At 42.8% G+C, this 23,683-nt stretch overlaps 1 protein-coding gene across 16 annotated transcripts in view; it reads right to left on the bottom strand.

Annotated features, from left to right (window-relative positions):
• The window catches only part of GIT2 (GIT ArfGAP 2), a 46,848-nt gene that overhangs the window by 3,102 nt on the left and 20,063 nt on the right, over positions 1 to 23,683 (bottom strand). For 3 of the 16 annotated variants that reach the window (XM_027577593.2, XM_027577600.2, XM_027577601.2), the window contains exons 9-18: positions 23,285 to 23,336; positions 20,002 to 20,074; positions 19,710 to 19,807; positions 17,847 to 17,958; positions 14,809 to 14,951; positions 12,675 to 12,824; positions 8,860 to 9,108; positions 7,157 to 7,246; positions 3,066 to 3,148; positions 2,285 to 2,473 (exon numbers count right to left, since the gene is read on the bottom strand). In XM_027577593.2, the coding sequence (XP_027433394.2) occupies positions 2,285 to 2,473; positions 3,066 to 3,148; positions 7,157 to 7,246; positions 8,860 to 9,108; positions 12,675 to 12,824; positions 14,809 to 14,951; positions 17,847 to 17,958; positions 19,710 to 19,807; positions 20,002 to 20,074; positions 23,285 to 23,336 (1,239 nt within the window). Of the gene's footprint in view, positions 1 to 2,284; positions 2,474 to 3,065; positions 3,149 to 7,156; positions 7,247 to 8,859; positions 9,109 to 9,179; positions 10,440 to 12,674; positions 12,825 to 14,808; positions 14,952 to 17,846; positions 17,959 to 19,709; positions 19,808 to 20,001; positions 20,075 to 23,284; positions 23,337 to 23,683 lie in introns of those variants that run through there. The other 13 variants (XM_027577594.2, XM_027577595.2, XM_027577599.2 and 10 more) reach the window with 13 other exon arrangements.

The following is a 23,683-nucleotide window of genomic DNA, read 5'->3' on the forward strand; positions in this document are numbered from 1 at the left end:
AAGCTGTTATCTTTCCTCAAAAAAGGCTTTTGTGCATAATATGTAGTACTCCTGAGCTGTGTGACCATGCGTGCGTGTGTGCATGTATGAGAGAGAGAGACAGGCAGGGAGTGGGGCTGGAGGCCCAGGGGAGGAACCAGGCTGAGGCAAGGTCAGGGGCTGTGGGCAGCTCGCCCGGCTCAAGGCACCAGGGCAAAGCCTGAATGTGTCTGCGCAGGCTGCTGGTCTACTTAGGATGAGCGTAAGCGACAGATGAACAAGAGGAGAAAACAAGAGGAAAAGGCATGGGTTTAATCACTACAATGCAAAATTATAAATTAAAGTGTCTTGCACATGTATGTAACCAGAGATTTTAGTAGAACACTGAACAATTCAAAAAACATAAATTCTCTAGATCAATTCTGATTTACACTGAAAGAGTGAACTAATGATTAAACTCTGCATCATTCTCTCATGTCTTAAAAAAATCAGACTGTAACGCTTTTGAATGGGTTTGCACATCTTAAAAAAAAAAAGAAAGAAAAAGAAAAACAAGCACCTTATTGTGATCTCTGAGGCCAAAAATGGCCTCCAGGCAGATATTTCTATTTTTGACAACTACCAAAGAGAACGATGGAATGTAAACATTTTTTGTTTGTTTGTTTGAAATACAAGCATGGCACCTCAGAACTGGAGTAAATGAAAAGCGAAGCCTGTTGCTGACCAGTGGGAGAGCCCTGGGGAGGGAGGCCATCTCGGTGTCGGGAGTCCGTAAGAGACTGCCCTTTGGAGCGCTGTGACACATCTTGCTTTATGCAGGGAGCTCCTGAAGTTGTTTGCTGCCAAGCCTGTGGTGCTGAGCGGAGGGACTGAGCACCTGCAGCTCGTGAGGCATGGAGGGGTGTGACAGAGAGGCTGCCTGAAAAGATGGGGATGAACAGCCCTGTAATTCTCATGGAAGGAGGCTGAGCAATAGCCTTCCTCTTTTCCTCCAAGGATCCTCCAGCAGTCCATTCAGGAAGACGAACTCTCATCCCTCACCAAACATTGTCCACTCCTCTCCCGCTGAGTGGAAGTAGTGACCCTGGGGAAGTCAGAGTTGTGGAAAAAGGGAAGGAGGAGAGAGGAGTCTAGCCTGGCGGTGCCGGGAACCCAGAGAAGGCAAAAGATGACTGGGCATCTTTATGAGGCGTAAGCGAACAGGGAGGACCAAGGAGGCGCAGTACAGTGTTCCTGGAACAACCTCTGTGGGCGCACTGCCCGCAACGGAGCTCTTCGCCGAGGCTCCACACTCTACTGACCCACGGAAAACAGTGAGATTGCTCGGGGCTTGTGACTGCCTCTGCTGCTTTCGTAAACTCAGGGGGAGGATGTTACACATTCCACGAGTGTGTCTAAACACGGCTGGCCACGTGAAACTAGGATGTCACCTGGAGCAGTTAAGAACTCACCAGAAGTTCTCAGAGAATTCATGCTCAGGGAACAAAAGAATGAGCAAGAAGAGCCAGTCCCTTCTTCACCGTAAGAAATAACTCTGCATGGGGGCGCCTGGGGGGCTCAGTGGTTAAGCGTCTGCCTTCGGCTCAGGTCATGATCCCAGGGTCCTGGGATCGAGTCCCGCATCGGGCTCCCTGCTCCGCGGGAAGCCTGCCTCTGCCTCTCCCCCCTGCTTGTGCTCACTCTCTCGCTGACAAATAAATAAAATCTTAAAAAAAAAAAAGAACTCTGCAGGATGTGGTTCTGCTCAGAGTAAGATGACTGTTATTTCAGGAGCACAGAATTATTTGGGTGTCAATTAGATTCACTTTTATTTGTAAACCGCTTTGTTTCCTAGATGTTCACACATGCTGCACACACACACACACATACACGCACGAAAAGGAGACCTAAGAAATAAGTTTGTGTCAGGATACCTTTTAAGTCAGACAACTCTGCTCTAGCTAGGGAGACCACAGGGAGCACAGGGGCTGGACAATCAAGTGCAAGGTCTAAGGTAGCTTCTTTCTTTCCTCTCGCAATCGGCACCAGCAGTATCACCAACCCTAAATAAGCTGCAGTTCTATTTCTAGAGGCATGTTTCCAGAGCACTTCGTAAGAACACGGAAAATAGAAAATAGCATGTAAAAAACAAAAACACACCGAAATTTACAAATTTGTTCTTAAGCCTGTTATGCAAACCTGAAATTTTCCAAAAAACCTTAAAAAGATCAGCATACTGAAAAAAAAAAAATCCCTGTTCGTAATAGAGCAGCATCTCTTCCAGAGCAGGTACACTTTTCCAGGCAGAATTTTCCAACCCCCTTACCTGTCATGTTTATTTTCTTGAGCTGCTCTTAAGAGCTCCTGTATGTTTTTGGTGATCTGCTCAGTTTTCCGGATGACGTCTTCCGTGCTGGGGAGGATGGGGCTTGGGGCTGTGTGGGGTTCCGCTGTATCCGGTACTGAGCCGTCGCCTGGCCACACCATACTCCTCTGCCTTCCCTTTCTGCTTGACCTGTGACCATCAAAGAAGTGGCTAAATGTGACAGGTGCTTATTAGCTGCTTCTCTGCTTCTAGGAGCCAGTGCATGTGCATTTGCTGAATGCATGAGCTGGCTGCTTTTGTGGTTTCCTTTATCCTGTCTGGCAGGAGACTCACGGTGAGGCTCTTTCCTCAACAGGCAGCCACAGCTCACATGGCAGCTGCTACCACGGGGCTGGAAGTTATGACTCTTAGAGAAAGGGTAAAGACAGGGAAAGGGAGGAAACAAGTGGAACAGCGAGGATGTGTTGTTACAAAGCCATCCTTAAGCCAGCTCATCCCTTGGGCTACAAATGTAGAATGTGACCTCACGTTGACTTAAGAGTACTGATTTTAAGCACATACAGCCACTGAGAGACGTGTGTAATAGGCCGGTAAAAGAAAACCAGGCCCCTGGGGTAATAATAGGATAAGAGGTTGAACTATGAACTTAGGCTTCCGTGTTTTACGAGCTCATGGGTCTGAAAATAGAGAGGAGGCACGTGGGGGATAAAGTGCGTCTTCTGAGCACGGCTGCTAGGTCTCGGGTTCAAGAGCCCGCCCCAGGGCAGTCCTGCAGGTGTACCCCGTGTCGTCTGGGTCCGTGTCATTGGGGGTGTTGTCGTAGTCACTTTCAGGCGTACTGTTCTGCTTCTCCAGCCTGGATGCCTGTAAGAGAGAAAGGCAACACCTGTTAGTGTTGAGCCCGAGGCATTTGGGAGCCTTGCCTAGGAACGGTTACCTGTTACGCTACGTGGCCTTCAGGCCCTAGATCTCACTTGGGCCAGGAGCCAACCCTTTACTGAAAATTTAGTAAAAGTTGAGTAAGAGATCCAGAAATGATTTCTCTCCCTCTTGGCACCATTTTCTTCTTAGCTCAGTGGCAACTTCATAAACAGATCCCCAGTATAAACTAACGCAGACATGCAAAGCAACACACCCACATTTAGTTCTCTAAGGAATATGGAGTTTAACCATAATACAATGCACACAGGCCAGCACTTACATACCCAAGACCTTCGGTGCTGGAAACCAGCTGCAGATTATCTAGTCTAATACCAGATGAGAAAACCAAGGGCCATAAGAGCTGGGGGACAAAGCCAAGGCCACAGAGTCAGCAGAAAACCAGCACCAAGAACCCAGGTCCCGTCTCCTACTATCTCCAGTATTCCGTGCCTGGGGCCCTGAGGATTGTCACTGCTCAAAACACTTAGGGCTCTCCAAGAACTGTCCTCAGAGACAGTTGGTATGAGCCACACAAGAAAACCAGTATTATTAATGCTGCATGTTGTTTGTGAACCAAAATTGATTAACCCAGCATGACACTTGGTTTCCAACCACTTTTATGTTTCCCAAAACATCTATCCCTTAAGATATAAATACTTGATGCAATTGTGGAGATTAACAAATGGAACACAGATTCAAAAGAGGAATCCTAAAAATGTTTTGGGCAAATGTCAGCACAGCGAAGCATAGGTCTTCCAGGGTAACCAAATTTGGAGGGGACCACATGCCCTTGAAGGGGACTATGTTAGTTCCGGAGTGTTTAATAAAGATGATTTTCCCTCAGTATTTATTTTACCCACAATGTTTGGGAATTTCTTCATCTAGAACAGAAGTCAGTGGAAACTGATTCAAAACCTAACTGGATCACCTTGCAAAATACAAATATGAGCTATTTCTACCTTTATACCTTGAGTTTAATCCAATCCAAGTTACTCAAAACATGTGACTAAGGAATTTTATTGATGCTGCAATAAAATGTGGTTAAAGATATAGCTGTAACTTAAGATCCTTGTTCAAACCTATGGAGACTTTGTATCTTCATCCAAAAGAATGGCTAGCATAGAGTAGGCCAGTTTAAGAGTCTATATAAAGTCTAATTATTTGCTCCTTGCTGGTAATGCTGCTTGGCCCTCCGAAGGCTCGATGCAGACCCACAAGGCTGCCAGCAACCAGGTGGGGAAGACTCCTTATTCATGCCATATTTGGCTTCACTCTCCCCATGGCCTCCCTTTCCCCTCCCAGGGCAAAGGCTCCCTTCCACTGTGTGCTGAGGTTTTCCCATATTTCTGAGTGCTCTTATTTGGTTCTAGCCATTCTAATATAAGACGCTTGCTGGGCTCCTAAAATTCAATGTGAACTCATGCTCTACCCACTCAAATTCATCTGGCAAATGATTTAAAGTGTTGGCTTGGAGCTATGTGGAGAGTCTGTAAAGCTAAGTTCTATAAAATCTACTATAACCTTCCAGATCCCTGTGTTTATATCTCCTACCAGTAAGCAGTTCTGTTTTACCTGCTGCCTTATTCTGACCTGGCTTTATGAATCCGTCAGTGAGTTACTAGACACTAGAAGTGTAGCTGGAAGACCAAAGCTAGGCACTGTACCTCATGCAGGGAACAGGGAAAGCAGGGTCTTCTAGAGGTGATCTTAAAAAAGCTCCCCCAAAACAAACAAACAAAATACCCCATCTTACCTTTCACAGGGAATGCTTATTTCCTTTAGTTTCTATATACACATGCACATACACATGGATGAGTGTTTGTATGTGCATGTGTGTGTGTACACACACACACATGCACATACAAAAATGAATACGTAAAAAACTGGCATTTAAAAATTATTCTAGAAAATTCATCCAGAGCTGCTCCAGTGGAAAAATCTAGAAAACAGAATTAAACCCAGAAAATCTCACATTTTTATAATCTTTTTGCTTTCCTTGATGTAAATGTGATAATTACAAATCAAATGCATTACCCCGCAATGATCGAAAGTACCAGGTTTCATTTAAACGTTTTAGAAGAGTAACAGCTCATATATCCAACAAGTACTCAGGAAATGTTCCTCAAGCCCAGAAAACAACATATCGCAATAACCATCCGGGAAATCAGTTACTTACACAGTATTTCATCGTTGTCAGTAAAAGCATGGTACAGAATTTCAAATTAGCCAGCATTTAATTTTATGAAAATTACTGTAAACATGCAGAGCTAAGATTAAGACCTATTAGTTAAAGCGCTGCTCTCTCAAAGCTGTTAATAGAAAAGTCACCTTATAGCTGGTGCTGGTTCAGTTTACCGAACAGATTTGCAGTTTTCTCTGAATAGAGACATGCCATAAAAGCCTAAACTCATGATGAAGCTGTCAGGAACAATCGAGATTATCAGTTTAAATGACATAACTGTTAATCTTGTATAAAATTTGTCTCAGCAAGCAGTCCCTGCAAGGATTCTCAAAACTACCAAAGAAGATAGATATTTTTTTCTTTTTAAACAAATTTCACAGTGGGCAAAGGAGGTTTACTTGACTCTTACTAGCAAAATTTCAAATGAGTGGTTTCATTTCTATTTATCTGTCCCTTAGTTTTAACTGAAAAATTACAATAAAAACATTGCAGTTGATGTCAGAACTGTTCAGAAGACTAAGTATCATACAAGAATTCCTTTTAATAGACTACCTCCAAGTGCGGAAGAGAACCGCCAAAGGGCCTCAATGAGCCATATGGCACTGGCAGTGGGAACGAACGACTCTGTCATTCCTACTGAAATGGAGGGGATGGAATAAAGCCTCATGCAAACCCCACCCTGTCTGTGAGGGTAGTGCCTCACCCACAGCCACCTTCCCTCAAGTTGGATCACACTACCCTTCTGTTAAAGAGTGTGCCATGACCTGAACGCAGGTCTTGCAAGCCTGTACACTCTCTCTACTGCTTTCCAGCTTGACATCATGCACTCTTTGTGGAGGGAAGGATTTTTTTTTTTAAAGTAAACTCCACACCCAGAGTGGAGCCCAATGGGGGGCTTGAACTCATGACCCTGAGATCAAGACCTGAGCTGAGATCAAGAGTTGGACATTTAACCGACTGAGCCAGCCAGGCGCCACAGGAAAGGATTTTTTCAAATTGACAGTGCCTTTGGGAGCAGGAATGTCACCTAAGTCCCTGGGACACTCTGACTTACCAAAAGGTTGGGTATGGAGGAGGCGCTTGAGACTGTTGTCTGCCTACTCTAAAAGGGGCTTACCTGAATCACATATTGTTATAGGGAATGTAAATATACATCAGCAAGCTGGACTCAACCAACTCATTAAGTGAACTGCTCCATACTCGCAGCTGCCTACACCTCCAATGCTGGCACGTGTTGCAATTCTGATGCAGGGGGACTGCAGAAGCTGGGTGTGTCAGGTATGGCATGGACATAAAAAATGTCAACAGGCAAAACAACACAAAATAATAAAGCACGGTGTCTTAGTGTTTCAGTTAGCCCAAATATACTAGTGTTAATCTGACAACTGTTACTCTGGACAAATTTGACACAGTGGCCCTATTATAGTATTTAACCAGCAGCCAGCTAATTGTTTTTGATTGTTTAAAAAGACAGTATTGTTCTCAATAAATGTTATAGGGTGAATTGCAAACTTTGTTAAATATTAAGTGAAATGGAGCAATGTGGGGTTAGACAAAAGGGAGACCACCTCCTACAGACACGCGTGTGTGCGTGTGTGTGTGCACGCACGCGTGCCCGCACGCCACTGTGCTGAGACACCTGGGGGAAGCACTGCCTCATGCAGGACAGAAGGGCAGTTAGTGGAGGGACAGGAGGGCCAGGAGAAGCACAAAGCGCCCAGGAGCACTGCCCCTCCTCCAGATAGCAGATCGGTCAGAGTGTACTTAACCCTTCGGGCGCTTTCGTCCCTCGACCAGGAAAGTGTGGAGGGGAAGGAAGGCAGAGACGAAGAGGAGGTCACAAGCGCACTCCTCCCGATCTGGAAGGGGAAAAAGAAACACACTCGGGAAAATACAAAACAAACAAAAGACCCTACACCAACTTTACCCAGGGCTTCCCAGTAAAAGAATCCTAAAAACAAACTCACTCTGTGAGATCAATGCTGAAATTTCTGTGACAGGCAGGCTCAGTGCCATGCTAGATGATGACAGGTCCCCAGAAATGTTTACTCCTTTAGTGAGATGCCTCCCAGAAATTACTTGGAATTTATAAAGCTACTTTTCCATAAGAGAAAAGATAACACCTAACATAATTTGTTAATTTTGTCAGATAGCCTTAAGCAAATGTTTGTTTTTTAATCAGGATATACTTGAAATAAGAAACTATATGAATGGTTCAGTTGGTATAGGTTATTAAGCTACTCTTCAGTACAGATACAGAACTTTAGCAATAAAATGACATTGCATTCTAAATGTTTCTAAAATTAGAAAGTATACTGTGAAAACTGACAAAAGTTGCTTTTCCTAACTTTTGTTTTCAGTTATACAAAAATAAGATCCTTAAGTTAGTTCAATGACATTTCCATTACACCAAATGTACCAAATCAATTGCCTTAGAATGTTTTAGCCCAAACAACTTAAGAAGTGGAAGTAACGGACCCCCAACTACAATATAACACTGAAATTTTACCACACTGAAGCCTGACAAAATTAAACTAAGTCTTAATTTACTAGACCATATCCTTTCCTCTGCATTTACTCTGAGAATTTTTTGGAAACTCCTATAAAATCTGACTGAAGAAATAACAACTTTCACATTCATAAAAGATAAATACTACTCTCTGAAAAAGCATAAGTTCCAAAATGTCCGTAACATTTTGTCAAAAGATGGGTTTTTAAAATAAATTAATTCGAAAGAAATGTAACATTTGAAAACCCCACAACACAATACTTATTCTGTTGTAAAACAAGATGGTTAGCAGCCTGTTACAGAATGCAATCTTTGGCATACAATACTTGTAAAATCGGTATAGAGGTTTTACATTTCCCTTTTATGAAATGACAGAGCAACGCTGTCTCCATGAAGGGGAGGAGGGGGATGCAGAAGCTAAGCAAGCAGGCTGACCACACATGGAGAGGCTGCGGAGGCCTGGAGGCTTCCAGACCTACCCTGCACACCCAGGCTGCAGACACTACCTGCTCCACCAGGAGGAGCAGAGAAGGCACTCTGAATTCTAAGGGCTCCATTTCACAGAGGCGCACCTATCTGTCTACCTCAAAGATGGCACTTAATTTTGCTGGTGACCTTTACCATTTGTTTTTGTTTTTAGAAGTGGGGAAGAAAGCTTGTTACAAAAAAAGTTCCAGTACTGACTGGCTGGGAAAGATATTATGGATATGAGGGAGGAAGGGGGGGCGGTGCTGAACAGGAGCCAGAATCCTGAACTTTGTTGGAAAACTTTCCGCCAATGGCCCTGTCTGCCTGTAGGAGTACAACAAGCATCTGTTGACATGTTAATACAGCAAACACAAGGATAACTCTCCTAGCCCAATTTGGCAAAGCAGAGACACAGGGATCTGCAGGTTCAGAAGAGGGAGTGCAGGAGTCAGGCTGGACAGAGTGAACAGCGGAAGCGCCAGTGGTGTTACTTACGTGCGCGGGGAAAGGCTGGAGTCTCGTCCTGCTCTCTTCGGGGTGGTTCACTTCTCCCATTGGGAGATATGGTTTCTGACCTGATCCCGTCTCGTACATGGACATGGGCCTACTGCCCCGGGCAGACGGACGTCGCTTTAAGGAAGAGTGGTTGGAAGTGTCTGTATACTCAGAACCAGTTTGCACCTGATATATATTGGTTGTGGCCTGTTTCCTGAGGTTCGAATTTTCACTCTGGAGTGTTTGAAGCTGAAAGAAATGTTTGGCAGTGGGACGGTGTTTTTCTATAGCAAGTAGAAAAAGCAAACACCAAGTAAACGCATACAACTACCAGCTTTAAACAGTAAGAACAGTAACAGCTAGCTGGGTTGAAAGTTACAGGCAACTGCAAACAAGAACTCGCTCTCCTAGAATGAGTGACACGCATCAACTCACTTCATCACTCAAGCAAATTAAACAGGCTTGATTTCTCATTGCAGAAAGGTTACAGTTTGGACTTTTAAAAAACGAAATGTCTAACCACTTAAAAACTGGTCATGGTGGGCCTGGGAAATGTTTGCAGGTGAGCCGGACTCTGGATTCTTCTAAGGCTGTTTCAAGCAAGAGCTTGAGATCATGAAGATTTAGGTAACCTGCTTTTCAAATGAGCTCTGAGCAATTTGCAAATGCCAAAAATGCCAGCAGACACCATGGAAGCAGCACAAAGATAACCAGAGTTGCTTTGCAAAGCAAGAAAGACAGTGAAGTTCAGCTTATGAAAAATCAGATGGGCTACTGCTTCCCAAAAAGCCAACAAGAAAAATTATGATCAACAAATTTTTATTACAGAATACTCTTGATATTCCAAACAATTTAGAACTTCTTAAAAAAGAGAGGGAACCAAATCATGGTAAGTTTGCTATATTAACATATCATGAAGAAAACTGGAGGCCTATGGAACTACGTTAACATCTTCGTCTGAATGTTCCACGTAGCACGCTTTCTTCCCTCTGGTGATCAATCAGCTTTCAGCCAGGGCCGGAATATTTGGCCTCTCTCTCTCCTTGGGCTTTGTTAACCAAAAACACGACCTCGGTGGTGTCGGCTTTAAATACTCTAATCTGCCTGGCACCACCCTATTTTAGTTAGAGGCTGTCACTTGGAGACCCTGATTGCTCCTTCCATTCCTCACATGCAGGCTGCTTCATGGTGTTTGATGAATTAGAGTTAAGGGATCAGCAAGGAATCGTGTTACTCCTTAGCGTCTGGCATTTGAAACACAATTAACTGAGTCCCGTCTGCACAGTGTCCTTTCCCTCTGGTGCTCCTTCATCTTCCATGACATTTTATAAGCTGGGTGTGGTGTAAGTTCAGCTGTCTACTCTTTGACAGAGACTGTAAACTCTGACCAAATTCCCCACCAGGGCCAAGGCTTAAGTCCGCAAGCAAATGTATTTGCACCAGAAGATCATTACTTTTTCAACAGCAAACCCATTCAGTGTTAGGAGTTACTTTCAATTTTTATTTAGAAAGCACCGATCTGTGAATAATACACCAATAGTGGCTGCTCCTCTTCATTAATTAGCATCTTTTCCAAGCAACTGTTAAATATGAAAGATCAGATACAAATCATGCTACTTTGTCAACTATATAGATATAAAAACTTTTACCTAATTTTAAAATAAAACCAACACATCTTTGCAAAACAAGCAAATTCTATATACTTTTTATAGTAATAGTGCCAAATTTTTGGGACAGTCTGATTTATACTGCCTCTGCCACAGAAACACCCTCATTTCTGTTTTTTCCAAGTATGATCCACTAAGGAATGACAGTGCTTCTACACCACAAAGGCTTATAGGGTTTAACTTCTATCTGCAACTCATTTCCCAAAGAAAGAACAGCTGCAAAGTGACAAGCAGCCACTGAAAATTCCTACATTCCAGGATAGAGACAAGCATAAGGTGCCTGTCAAACTATGTATTAGGGAGCCCATGTCTTAAAGTGAAATGGACACAGTCCAGAGAGTGAGGAGCAAAAGTGACACATGCCCCTCCACGAACGACTAGGGTGTCTGGTCATGTGCCTATGCAAAAACCTTCTCTTAAGAGTTTTTTAGATAATGCCTTGAAATCTGAAACTTCATCTTAACACCTGTCATGCCTCTAAAACATCCAGTGCAGATTTTGCTTGAATGTGTTTGTTGAGCACGAGTTCGTCTTGATTTTAAAAAATTTTAGTCCTTGGTATTTAGAGAGATGTCCTAGAATGTGACTGATGCTGATCTTAATAAGAATCAGACTATAGTGTTTGTTTGGAAGGAGTGTAACAGGAAATGAGAAGTTACAGGTAATTCAATAGCTCCAGAAATCAAAAGCGTTTCTAGGAATTGAGATAATCCATGAGCAATGGTAAATAATTTCACTCTGCATTTCTTAAGTCTCAAGATGTTTGCTTTCAGAGATACGAGGTTATCTCTGGTGATTTCTACAAATACTAAAGGAGCATTATAGCAAAAAAAAAAAAAAGTGATACTTAGCAGACTGATTTACATTGGCAAAGTAAGCATGTTTCAGAAAAAGTCACCTCAACAAAAATTATTAGTGCAATTAATGGGACAAACTGTAATTCATTAAACAAAAGATATTTCAGAAAAGACCGAAGGGCTCTTGGTCTGCCCTGTTCACAGCTGCACACCAGCCCTAGATGGGGCCAGGCTGGCCCAGAACAAGGGGTGAGTTAAAATCTGGTTGATCATCAGGCAGTATTATAGGTCTGGGGCCATATATCTAAAAAAAATCATCTACAACTCCACACCAAAAGAATCCTAGACCAAGCCCCAGGCGAGAGTACACTGCAGTGTCCTTCCCTGACAGGCAGAGGGGACAGACCTCCTTCTAGTTCCTTGGGCTTCCTTTAGGGGACACAATTGGGAAGGACCCAGCTGCACAGGGAGTGCACCTTATCCTCTGTTCTTGATAATGATTCTGAAACATCACTTCAAATGGCAGAATTAAGACACAGGTACATAGTTCGTTTTGTTTCTGTTTAAGGGAAGTGCACAAAACCTCAATTTGGAGAACTGAATGACAGGGACAGCTGTCTCATAAAGAGTTACATACACAATCTCCCTCCCAAGCATATTCCTTGCTACTCGTAGCCACACTCCTTTTAGGGATTAATATATTCATATATTTCTGACTCTCCCCAAAGGCAGCAAATGAGAAAATGCCAGGCAAATGGGATTGTTTCTTACTAAGTGTACAGTTCTCACTAGTGCAAATGAAAACGTTTTCTTATATTTATGGAGTCCCTACTCTGTGGCGGGCCCTGCTCTAGGCTCTGAGGACATCATAAATTAGTTAAGTACTGGTGAAAAACAGAGCGGGGATGTGGGACAGAGCTGCCAGAGCTGGTGGGTAACAACTGAGAATACGAGTGAGCAGGGATGGCAACCTTTGCATGGAGCGCTGAAAAGCACAGACACCTGTTCAGGGCTTTTATCTGCTCTGTCTTCATGGTGTGATTCTTTAGAATGAGCAATAGGAAGGAGTGCATCCACATTCTCAGGAAGCACGGCATAGTGCAAGGGTGGCTGCAACAAGGTTGTTCTGTGCCAACTGCTTGGGAAACTTACTCTGGATTTATTTCTATTCAAAACCACTTCGTCTGAAAGATCCAAATACACACTGCTTCCAAAAAGTTTGGCCCAAAGGTTTTTAGGTCTCTTACAATAACTGCTTCTCTCCCCTTTGCCCACCAGCATTGTGCCTGGGATTCTTTCTTATACTATGGGGTTAAAGAGTCAATCATCCTGGCATTTATTAACGTGTTACCTTTTTCTGCATAATTCTCAGCTCGTCACTCAAGTTGTTATTCACCTTCATTAGCTGTTGTATCTTGGCCTCAGAAGCCACTAGAGCGTTTTTGACCTCCATAAATTCCTGCACAGTGACTGGTCCATCTGATAAATCTGAATCTAGGCTCTAAAAATAAATTGGGGAAAATGTTCACAATCTGAGATGATGATAACATTCAAGACTCACAGCTAAAGAATTTCAAATTCTGACCATGCCAGTTGGACTGCAAAGTTAATCAAACCAAATCAAGGCTTCTGGGAGGAATGCAAAAATAAAGCATAAAGGTAGGGTTACTGTAATACCTAAAAAGTTAAATTAGAGTCAATATTTTCTAACAGAACAGGGAGTGCGGCCACAAATCTAGTCTGACGAGGACTCTCGGTGCATTTGTCTTGTATTCCCTGCCTTTCTCTTGCTCCTTTTTCTTTTTTTAAATTCGTTCTCTCAGTAATTCCTTCATTCCAACCTATTTGTATTGAGCATCCGGCAATGTTCTAGGGACTTGGGATATATAAAAAAAGAAAATAGACAAAGATTCCTGCTTCCATGGGGTTTACACCCCAGAAGAGTGGGAGATGGACAAAATAAAAATAAGTGACTATGTAGTATGATAGCAGGTGACAAATGCTATGGAAAAGAGAGAAAATGAAGCGGGGTGAGGGGCTGGGGAGAGAAGTAGGGGTGAAGGTGGGTGCCTTTTAATGAGACAGGTGGGATAAGCCTTTGGGTAGGTGAGACATGAGTAACAGCTGGAAGGACATTAGTCCAGTGGCTGTCTGGAGGAACGTTCTAGCCAGCAGCAGAGCTTAGCTAGAGGCAGCAGGTGTGCAAGGCAGAGAGGAGGACGCCAGTCAGTAGGATCCCGTCATGACTTTGGCTTTTGCTCTGAATCTGGTGCTTCTGGGGACACTGGGCAGGGGCGTATCAGATGGGACGAGTGACTCTTGCTGTCCCTCCCTTACTCCCTGTATCTACTGATGGCACTATCCCTCTTGCAGTCGTGTGAGCTGGACAACTCTGGACACATCTTCTGTAAGTCTATGTCCCCGCTTCAAACATTCGAACTTATTGCTGAGACCTCTTTATCTGTCTTCCTGTTTGTCCATTCTCAAATGTCTGCTGAGCTCCTCTGTGGGCCAGATCTGAGGCGAGGTCCTGGGGACTCAGCAGCAGGTGCACCAGCAGGCCTCCACTGCCTTCTCCTTGGGCCCACACTCACTCGGCTACTGTGACTTCCCTTCCATCTGGACCCTTTCAGCACAGGCTCCAGGGCGGCCTCTCAGCAGTACCCCAACTGGGTTTCCTTCTTCTGCTCTCTGACCTACCAAGAACAGTTCTCCCCAAAGAGAGGAACCAAAATTACTGACCATCGCCCTCCTGCCCTTCCTGGGCTCTACACTGCCTGCCAAGGTGTGGACTCTTCTGTCTGACGTCACGCTCCTCCAGGATGTGACCCCCGGCCTCTGCTACAGCTGTGAGTCCCACTCCTTTTAGGCTGTCTCCACACATGAGCGGGTTGTATCAGATGCCCTCTTTTACCTTCTCTCTGCCTAGACCACCCTCCCCTGCCTCTCCACATACCTAATCCCATGCATCCTTTAAGGCACATGTTGACAGACATCCCACTTACACAGCCCCCCTCCTGCCCCTCGAGACACTTGTTCTCGCCAACAAGCTGGGGCTCCTCTCACACCCCTACCCTCCGCTTCCATTTGTTTCTTATGACATGTATCCCTTTGTACCTCTGACTGCAGTTCTCTTTCCTACTAGGCAGGGACAGCCTCACAGGAAAGGGACTAGGCCTCATTTGGGAGAGTATGATCCAGAGAAGGCACTTGGTAAACATTTGCTGAAGGAATAAAACACATTAGCCCCTCCTCACAAGTTTTATAAAATCACAGCTGAGGTATGGCTGTGATTCAATCAACTTAGGGACACAGGACCTCCTATTTTAAAACGATTTACCTTGCTGGCCCAAGCTAGTAGTAAACCCAACTTTATCTCCAGAGTACTTTTCACTGTGGTTTACAAATAAGGCGATTTTGTAGGAGGAAAGATTCCAAAAAGAAATACATTCTCCCTTTCTGTGTGCAACAACATGTCACCTCACCTTCTGCCTGTTTGCTTTGCTCGCAGTAGCTTCCAGATCCGTGTCTTCATCTGAGGCCACGCTGTCATAATCTGGCTGCTCATTGTCTTGACTCTCAACGCTGTGCTGCTTACTGATTGTTTTCAGTATGAGCTCCACATTGTCTATTAATAGAAGCAAATTAACTTTTCTTCAGGCTTAAAAAAACTGTTTCCCCTAAAATCCACTGGGAGGATTTTCGGGTTTAGCCATTTAAAGACTAAAAGAAAATGACAGAAATAGCCATGTTATATTCACACCAATACAGGAATCATAGAGCAAGTTATCAACCAGACAGAGGGTCTACTATCACCTGCAGAGAGGCATTTCAGTGTCCCTCTGGATCACTCACCAAATGTGGGCAAATTAATTAGGTGGTTTGCGAAAGTGCTGCTCAGATTGAGGAGGTAGGTTCCTGAGTTTCTCATCATTGGAGGAGACAGAGTATAGTTCCAAATCAGGGAACTAAAGTCATAACTAATATAAAATTAACTGTGATTCAATTTCAACTATAACTTGTTTACAAGGTAATGTCACTGAAAGGAGACTGCTAAAACGGAGCCTAGAAGCTTGGTGCTCAAAGAACAGGAGTGCTGGCATTTAGTTGGCTGACTGCCAGAGAGAAAGGGGAAAACAGAACAACCCACTGGACACACACATGCACACAAGGAAGGTATGGTCTACAGGGGAGCAGGGATGATTCCAAAGGCTCTCACACATTTTGAATAAAGGATTTCACAAATTATCTAAGTCTCTCCAATTTCTCTGAGGCAACTAACTCAAGCTGACCTCTGATTTCCAATAAGGAATTTTAATTTTTCAAATTAGTATTTAAAATGCATGTATCATCTGATTTACAGAAGTAATACTCAACACAGAAAATCTGAGGGGTGCTTGGATGGCTCAGTCATTAAGCATCTGCCTTCGGCTCGGGTCGTGGGATCCCAGGGTCCTGGGATCGAGCCCTGCATCGGGCTCCTTTCTCGGCGTGAAGCCTGCTTCTCACTCTGCCTGATGCTCCCTCTGCTTGTGTTCCCTCTCTCACTGTGTCTCTGATAAATAAATAAAAACTTAAAAAAAAAAAAAAAAAAGAAAATCTGAAACTAATGGTAATCAATCACAGCCATTGATTTGTTTTGGTCTATACCTTTCCAGTCTCTTCCCTAAACATACAAAGAGTCCACGTCATCACTTGCAGTCGGTATGGTACACAGAGCTGCCATGACGACTGAATTAGCAAACCCTGAAGCACTGTTCCGTGGGGAAAACAGGGCAGGTCCCTGCCGGCCTTTGCTCATAGCACTTTTGTTATAGCCAGTCAGCACAAGCCTTACTTTACGTGTGCCTCTGTTTAGACGCCACTGTTTAAAAACACATTTATTTATTTATCTGAGAGACAGAGTGAGAGAGCATGAACAGGGGAGGAGCAGAGGGAGAAAGTCTTTCAAGCAGACCGCGGAGTCTGACATGGGGCTCGAGCCCACAACCCATGAAATCACGACCTGAGCCAAAACCAAGAGTCGGACGCCCAACTGACTGAGCCACCCAGGCGCCTCCCTGTTCAGACACCTTTAATATACATTGTTGATTCGTTAACATTGAACTCACAGCCAATAGCACAACTCATGTTTGAGTAAAGCTTATCTAACACAGGTATTTTCTCCATAAGGCACAACACAGCCTTCTTGTGCTAAGGAGCCCCAGAAAGCACTTCAGCACTACACTTGGGGGCCAATTTAAACAGCAGAATCATCAACAAGAAGCACAAAAATATAAAAACATGGTACTAAGTAGACCTAAAAAGGACACTTGTTAACAGCATGACAGTTGAGACAAAAAGGCATACAAATGGCCTTGTTCAATTTCAGCTGGGAACGTGTGTTTTGATTGACTCAAATTTTTTGCCTCTCTGCACATGTCCACAAGTTACCATGAAAGTTCTGATTTCGAGATTATAGATAAGTTTTAGTGAATAGATGAATTTGCAAATATGGGATCTGCAAAAGATGAGGACTGATTATGTATTTACACAGTACTTAATGTGGTATATTTACTTGTACATATATGTGTGTATAAATGTTTTCCTTACAAAATAGGGACTAAACTATTAAACTAATTTATTACTTTATATTATGTCATCATATGTTCATTGGGAAAAAAAGTCTGCACTATTCAAATACGTGATTCTCACTACTCTATTATTTGTTTCTAATGTTTTCAGTGTTACATATACATATAACATCTCTGATCATTTCCCCTCGAATTAACTAGAAAGAGAAATACTAAATCAAAGGGTATGTACATTTTGAGATTTCAAATTTATGTATGGACCCTTATCACTGCACCTTCACCAAAATTTAGTACATTGTCTTAGAATTTGCTTATTCCTGGTTGAACCAGTAAAATCAAGAACTAATGTCAGTTAATGATTACTGTCTTTGGGGAATACTATGCTAACTGAAAACAATTTTTATGGTATGTATTTCTTCTGTTTTATAATTAAAAATGCATTACTTCTATAATTAGGAAAAAAAGAAGAAGAAGTATGGAAGAGCCAGGACGCTGAGCTACTAAACTAGACTCAACAGGGCACCTTGGAAATAGGGCTTGGTGTTCTCTACAATTTTAAACCACAATAATTCTCACCACAGACATCTCAAGTTTATAGTAACAAATTTTCTTATTTAGAGCTCAGTTCTGTATGTAAGCAACAACAGGTAAGCTGAAGTATCAATCAAGAGGGCTGATTTTTCTTCTGCCCTCTAATAAGACCTAAGTCAGACTTCTGGGTTAATTTCAGGATGCAATTTTATAGGAAGATAGGTGATCTAAGAGGAAAAAACATATACTGGATAAATGTGAATAGCAGTTAATAAAACTGAAATATTTATAATTCATCAGGGCTCAAAAAGGTAAGTTTTTCATGATGACTGCTTTAATTAATTTATAATTTTAAATTTAATACCTGTGTTGAGTTTAGAAGTCCAAAGAAGCAAATTTTAGCAGCTTGAAACAGTTACCTTTTGAACTAGAAAGAGGACTGCCTTGCTGTCTCCTCTTGGCGTCACTGAGAATGTCGATGACCAGTGTGGCAAACTCATGGGCATTAAACCGAGCGAGTTTCTGTCTGCCCTGAGAGTGAGAAAATAATTGGAAATATTCCCAAATGTGAAAATATATGCATAGATATTCACATAAAACCAATCACGTTAGCGCTTTTTATGCCCGGTTTTCCCTAAAGCTGACGTGGCATCCCAGGCTCAGAAACCTCTCTGTGAGGCGTGTAGGATTGCTGTTAATTATGTAGCATCTTATGAGCTGAACATCAGTGATGCTTATTTTACGATGACCTGTTACTATGATGAAGAGTCTGATGTACCTGTTTATGTCCCCTTTTTCCAAGACCAAGCAGAGTGAAGAGAGCACATGCAAAGCAGTTCATAAAATACCTAAAAGAGCGTCAGAGTAAAATCTGCCTTCCGGTGACTAAGAGGCCTGACATAGAGTACTGGGGAACTGACCTACAAGCTATAGTGACTGCTCTGGAGATGGAAAAAGAGTTACACAAGCACCTACAAGAGCTGAAGAGCTTGGCTTCTAAGAATAGCGAAACTGATCTCTTAGAATTCCTGAAAAAGTTCTTGGTTCAACAGAAGAGGAACATAAAGTATCTGGAATACCAGCATAGCTATCAGAAGGAATTAGAAAGGCTGACTGTGGAGGAAGGCACATCTGAAGAGCCTGTGGAAGCATCAGGCAGAGGTTTAACATCTGAAGGCAAGACAACAAGTCCTCCATTGCTGTAGTTCCCAAAGGCAGCTACTTAAGAATCTTGATCTCTATTTGACAGAAGACTGCTTTCCTTTTAATCTAGTATCCCAATCTTCACTGTTATGCATGGAAATAAATTTGGTTTTGCATTACAAAAAAAAAAAAAAAACCAATCACGTTGTTGTCAGACTTGAGCAAGACTCCCAAGCAAAGACTTCCAAGCATGATCAGAATACCACCGCAGTCTAGGGTAGGCACACATCAACGTTTTCCTTGCAAACAAGGCAGAGCCATCTACATAAGAGAACTAGATTAACACCTTGCACATTTATTTTTGTGAACAAAACCAAAATGTTTCTACCTGATGCTTTTTTTTTTCCCATTATCAATTCAATTCTGAAGTAGACCCAGTAATGAAATATTGATTTGGAAGAAAATTTTAAAATTTCAAGATAAAGTTATAGCCTAGATGCTGGGACTCCGTCACTATATACAGCTGTTAATCAATAAAAATTAAAAGGCCTTCCCAATTTGCTCAACCTTTCTCCTCCTGACAGAGGCTTAGGGTGTTTTTAATGCTTTATTATTTTATACAGTGCTTTGATGAAAATCACTGCATAAACCTTTGTTATTTTTATTTTACTAGCATATATTCCCAAATAAGGATTACCTGTAGGAAAGGATGGACTTAATTTTGAGGCTTTTAAAATCAGTTAACAAATCACTTTTCTGAAGTCTATAGCAATGTAAACTCTTATCTATAGCATAAGAAAGCCCATTTTGCTATATCCTTACCAGCCTGGAGTATTTGATTGATGAAATTTTAATGAATGCCTTTAGGCTACTTTCTTGGATTACCAGTAAGGTTAACCATTTCTTCACATTTGTAAGCCATTTATATTTCTGTGAATTATTTTATATTCTTTTCATCTTCGATTTACATTTATTGCTTTCCTTATCAATTTCTTGAGTTTTGCGTGTTTGTGTGTGTAGAAGACATTAATGCTTTAATCAATCCAAAACTTTAAAATACCTGTCCTGGGAAAATTAAATACCGTATCAGCCATTCCCAAAATAACACCACTGGTTACTTCTCAGACTCAGCCACTTGCCTGGTTCCGTGTTGAAGAGTACTCAGGATTGACCGGAAGGAAGGGGACAACAGTCGTCTCGGTTACCAGGGTGCTGTGGTTTTGCGTGGCAAGCCAGACTAGCCAGAGGAAAGAGCCAGAGATAGAATCTTATCACCATGGGTGTGCCACTGCTTCTAGGGAGACTCTGGGGAAGCACACTCCGAAACCAACATACACAAAAGTAAACGTCGACAACATGCACCACCAGGGCAGTAGAAATACTGCCCATCAACAACAGAAGCTTGTAAGAGAGAGCCACACTTTCAGTCACCTGCATCAGTCTCTCGCCTGTCAACTTCATCGTACACATCCATGGCAAGTTCTTCAAACAAATGATTACTTAGCTGCAGGTGAAAAAAAAAAAAAAATTAGGAACACAAGGGTCAAGGATTAACGCTAGGAGAACGAGTGGGCACTGTGACTTATTCACCCTTTAATCTCCACTGTCTTATCCAAAGCCAGCGCTTAGTAAATACCCACTGTGAAACAGACAATAACATTTCCAGAATAGTACGGATCCTCTAGCAGTATCTGCCCCCCACAGCAGCCTCACTCCTTTGTGACAGGCAGACAGGGGTACGCTATAAAGGAGGGCAGAGTCATCTGAAATGCAGGGTCCAGTTCTCCACGTGACATCACCCTTTAAAGCCCCCTCTGTGCTCTCGAGCGTTTGTCAGTGCCCCCAAATACAAAGGATCCTAAACCCTTGGTGGGACAGAGATGCCAAAACATGCCATTTGGAGAAGATAAAACATGCCATTGCAGAAACTAACCCCAGTTTTCAGTAAGTCTCTTCGCTATATTCTTCAGAAAGCAGGCCTCCAATCTTGGAAAGAACTCCGCACCCCCCACAAAGGACAGCCTGTCTCATCAGCGCACCGCGCAGTGTCAGCCAACAAAACAGTCTCCACACCCGCTGGCAGCCACTGGGATGGGGAGGACAGTTAGGGTCTTCTTCAATCCAGGTGAGGCTAATCCTCCACCAGGATGGCTCCAGCTCTCTGCACTTTTTTCCTCATAAAACATACCCTGATGCTTGATGGCTGTCACTTTTTAGTTGACACTGAATTTGTTTTATTCCCTACTGTGTTCCTTATGTCCACACAGTACCTGGCACTGAGATGGGGCCCAGTAAATATCCAGTCACACACTGCCCAGAAGGTATTTTATGTGGCAATTTAAAAGGCTGGCTACACAGACCTCGTGGGAGCTTGTTAAGATGGGGACACTGTTGGGTGAAAGGAGAACATAAAATTCTATAATTATGATTGAGCTTCCATTCAAAAAAATGATATGCATATAAAAGGATTAGAAGAAATATATAAAAATATTGAGCCTGAGTCCATTAAGAATATAGTGAATGAATATGATTCCCCTTTGTCCATTTTCCACATTTTCTCTAGTGTGGTTAGTTTATATTTATAATTGAAAATAAACTCTGAGTGCCTTTTGTTGGATAAAGTGATGAGGGATTGGGAACTTGAACTTGCGTCATAAATATCCAGTCTCTTTCCAGTAAGGGGCTACAAGCTAAGGTTATCATTATTCAGTAACTACGATAGCAACACTGACTGAGGGCTTACATCCCAGGCACTGTGCTACTATCATCACATTAATACTCACAAAACCTCTACGAAGATAGGATAACTACTATTATCTCACTTTACAGACAAGGAGATTAAAGCACAGAAGTTAGGAGCTTGCCTAAAGTCACAAAGCCAGCAAGTGATGGACCCAAGATCCAAGTTTAAGTCTCTCCAAATGTTAACACTTACTAATTTAAAAAAATATATTAGTCTTATATTTCTCTCAGCTTCTCATTAGGGAGGGACAGAGGGAGATATCGTAGGATGAACACTGATGTGGCACCAGTCCAGCTGTCCCCTGTGAGGAGACCACGGGGTGGGGTCAACAAGTAATAACAGCAGCCCATCCTCACTAAGCAGTTCAGATGTGAAGCCGCTGATGGATCAGATCATTAGCCCCCTTTTCCAGGAGAGCACACCAAGGCACAGAGAGGCTAAGGAGCTTGTCAGAGATGAGCTCCAGTCTGACCCAGAGTCCGAGTTCTTGAGAGCTGTACTCAACTCAGTTCCACATATTTATCTAGTGCCTGCCACACGCTAGAAATAGGACAGACCTAACCCCAACTTTCATGCAGCTTTCAGCCTAGCAAATGTAGGTCAAAGGGAGCTTGAGTGTTACCAATAATGTTTGAATTATTTAAAATAAAAATTGGCTTATATACTCTAAGTAATTAAAAGGAAATCACAGACTATTTAGTGCTGATTCCAGAGCTTGTCATCTTAATCATCCTACCATATGACCTCCTTAATTTAAGAAAGGTGATAAAACACACAGACACACAAAACCACAGATACAGAACACAGAGACACCAAATTGCATAAAATACATTTATTTCATATCACAGTTAAATACTAGTAATGATAAATTCATTTTACGTGATATTTAGTACTTAATATTATATGAAGTGCTAGTAAAGTGCTAGTAAAGGGGAGAGGCAATTTCAGAGTCAGGCTTGGGGAAACTCCCACCTACACTGTCAAGGTGGTCAGATTTCAGCTAAATGACAAAAGGGCTGGAAGCTGGGAAAGCAGAACACTGCAGAAAGAGAAGATTCCCAGAGAGGACCTGAAGGTGGCCTCAGAGAGTGTTAACCCAAAATGAAATAGTTAAAAACATTTGCGCATGTGCACACGCATGCACACTTGCAGGAGGAACCGGATGGAAAGCAGGGCAAAAACTGAACGGTGAGCACTGGAGGACACCCTTCAAGGTCACAACAATAAGTTAAGAATCTTGGTTCTGATCCAGAGAGCTATGAGAACAGCCTGAGGCGGGCAATCTGGTGGTTAAAGCGGCTGGGGAAGCACCCCGGTGAGGCCTCATCTGTGGGGACCAAACTAAGAGGAAGTGTGCCCAGAGAAGCTGCTCTGTCGGGGCCCTGACTGGGGCTGAGATGGGTAGGCTGGGAAGAGGGGCCGAAGGGAGGCCGGGCCCTGCAGAACTGGGCGAGCTCTGAGCACGCACCCGGGGCAGGACCACCAGCCCTTGATAACACTTAAAAAGCTCTGACGGACAACATGGGCTATGCAAAACAGTGACGGTCGTGGCCCGATTCCAAATGGCAGCACATAGATCTGCGCCACTCACTACTCCAACAACAGCTCGTGTCTTTCCCTAGGTACCGGAAGGCATCCCTAAAAATGCGTCCCATTCTTTTACATTGAGAGAAACTAGGGAACCCTCAGGAGGAGAAACAACTCTCTCACGTCAAATGCACAGTCTTCGCTTTCGGAATGACAGAGAAAAACGCCACCACCTGAAGCAGAGCCGATAAACTGGATCTACTAAACTTACAAATAGTACTTTCCGTCTTCTTCTCTATGTACTCAACGCTCTGCTTTGGATTTTATAACATCCCAGAGTATGAAACTAAGTCATCTGGTGCGGCAGGTAATGGGCTGAGGACAGGTATTAGCAGGATGCACGGTTTCCCACACTGAACTTCACTAGGAAACAGAGATACTCACGGACTGAAGTTTCTTCTTAGCAGCTTTTGCCAATTCAGACAAATCCAGGCTGCTAAGAAAATGTACAAAACTAATAAGCAAATAAATAAAAACCATTTTTATGAGCTCTGTAGAACATTAAGATAGCCAAAGCATCAAGACATTAATTAACAGTTCAGGGACATGATCAGAAACAAAAATTCTATAGCCCATTAGAGTTAGCGAGAAAACTTTGAACATAAGAACTTGTAGATTTTAGAAACATCATAGTCATGTAACATGGGACAGAGAAAAATAATCACTGAATAACTAAAAGACAAAAACTACTGATGGTTCATCCCCCGGCCCTTTATGTGAGAAGTCACAATTCGTGAAGTATTAAAAAAAAAAAAAGCATGACAGAAGGAAATATGAAAAGGG

This window comes from Zalophus californianus, chromosome 14 (genome assembly GCF_009762305.2).
Source record: "Zalophus californianus isolate mZalCal1 chromosome 14, mZalCal1.pri.v2, whole genome shotgun sequence".
NCBI lineage: Eukaryota > Metazoa > Chordata > Mammalia > Carnivora > Otariidae > Zalophus > Zalophus californianus.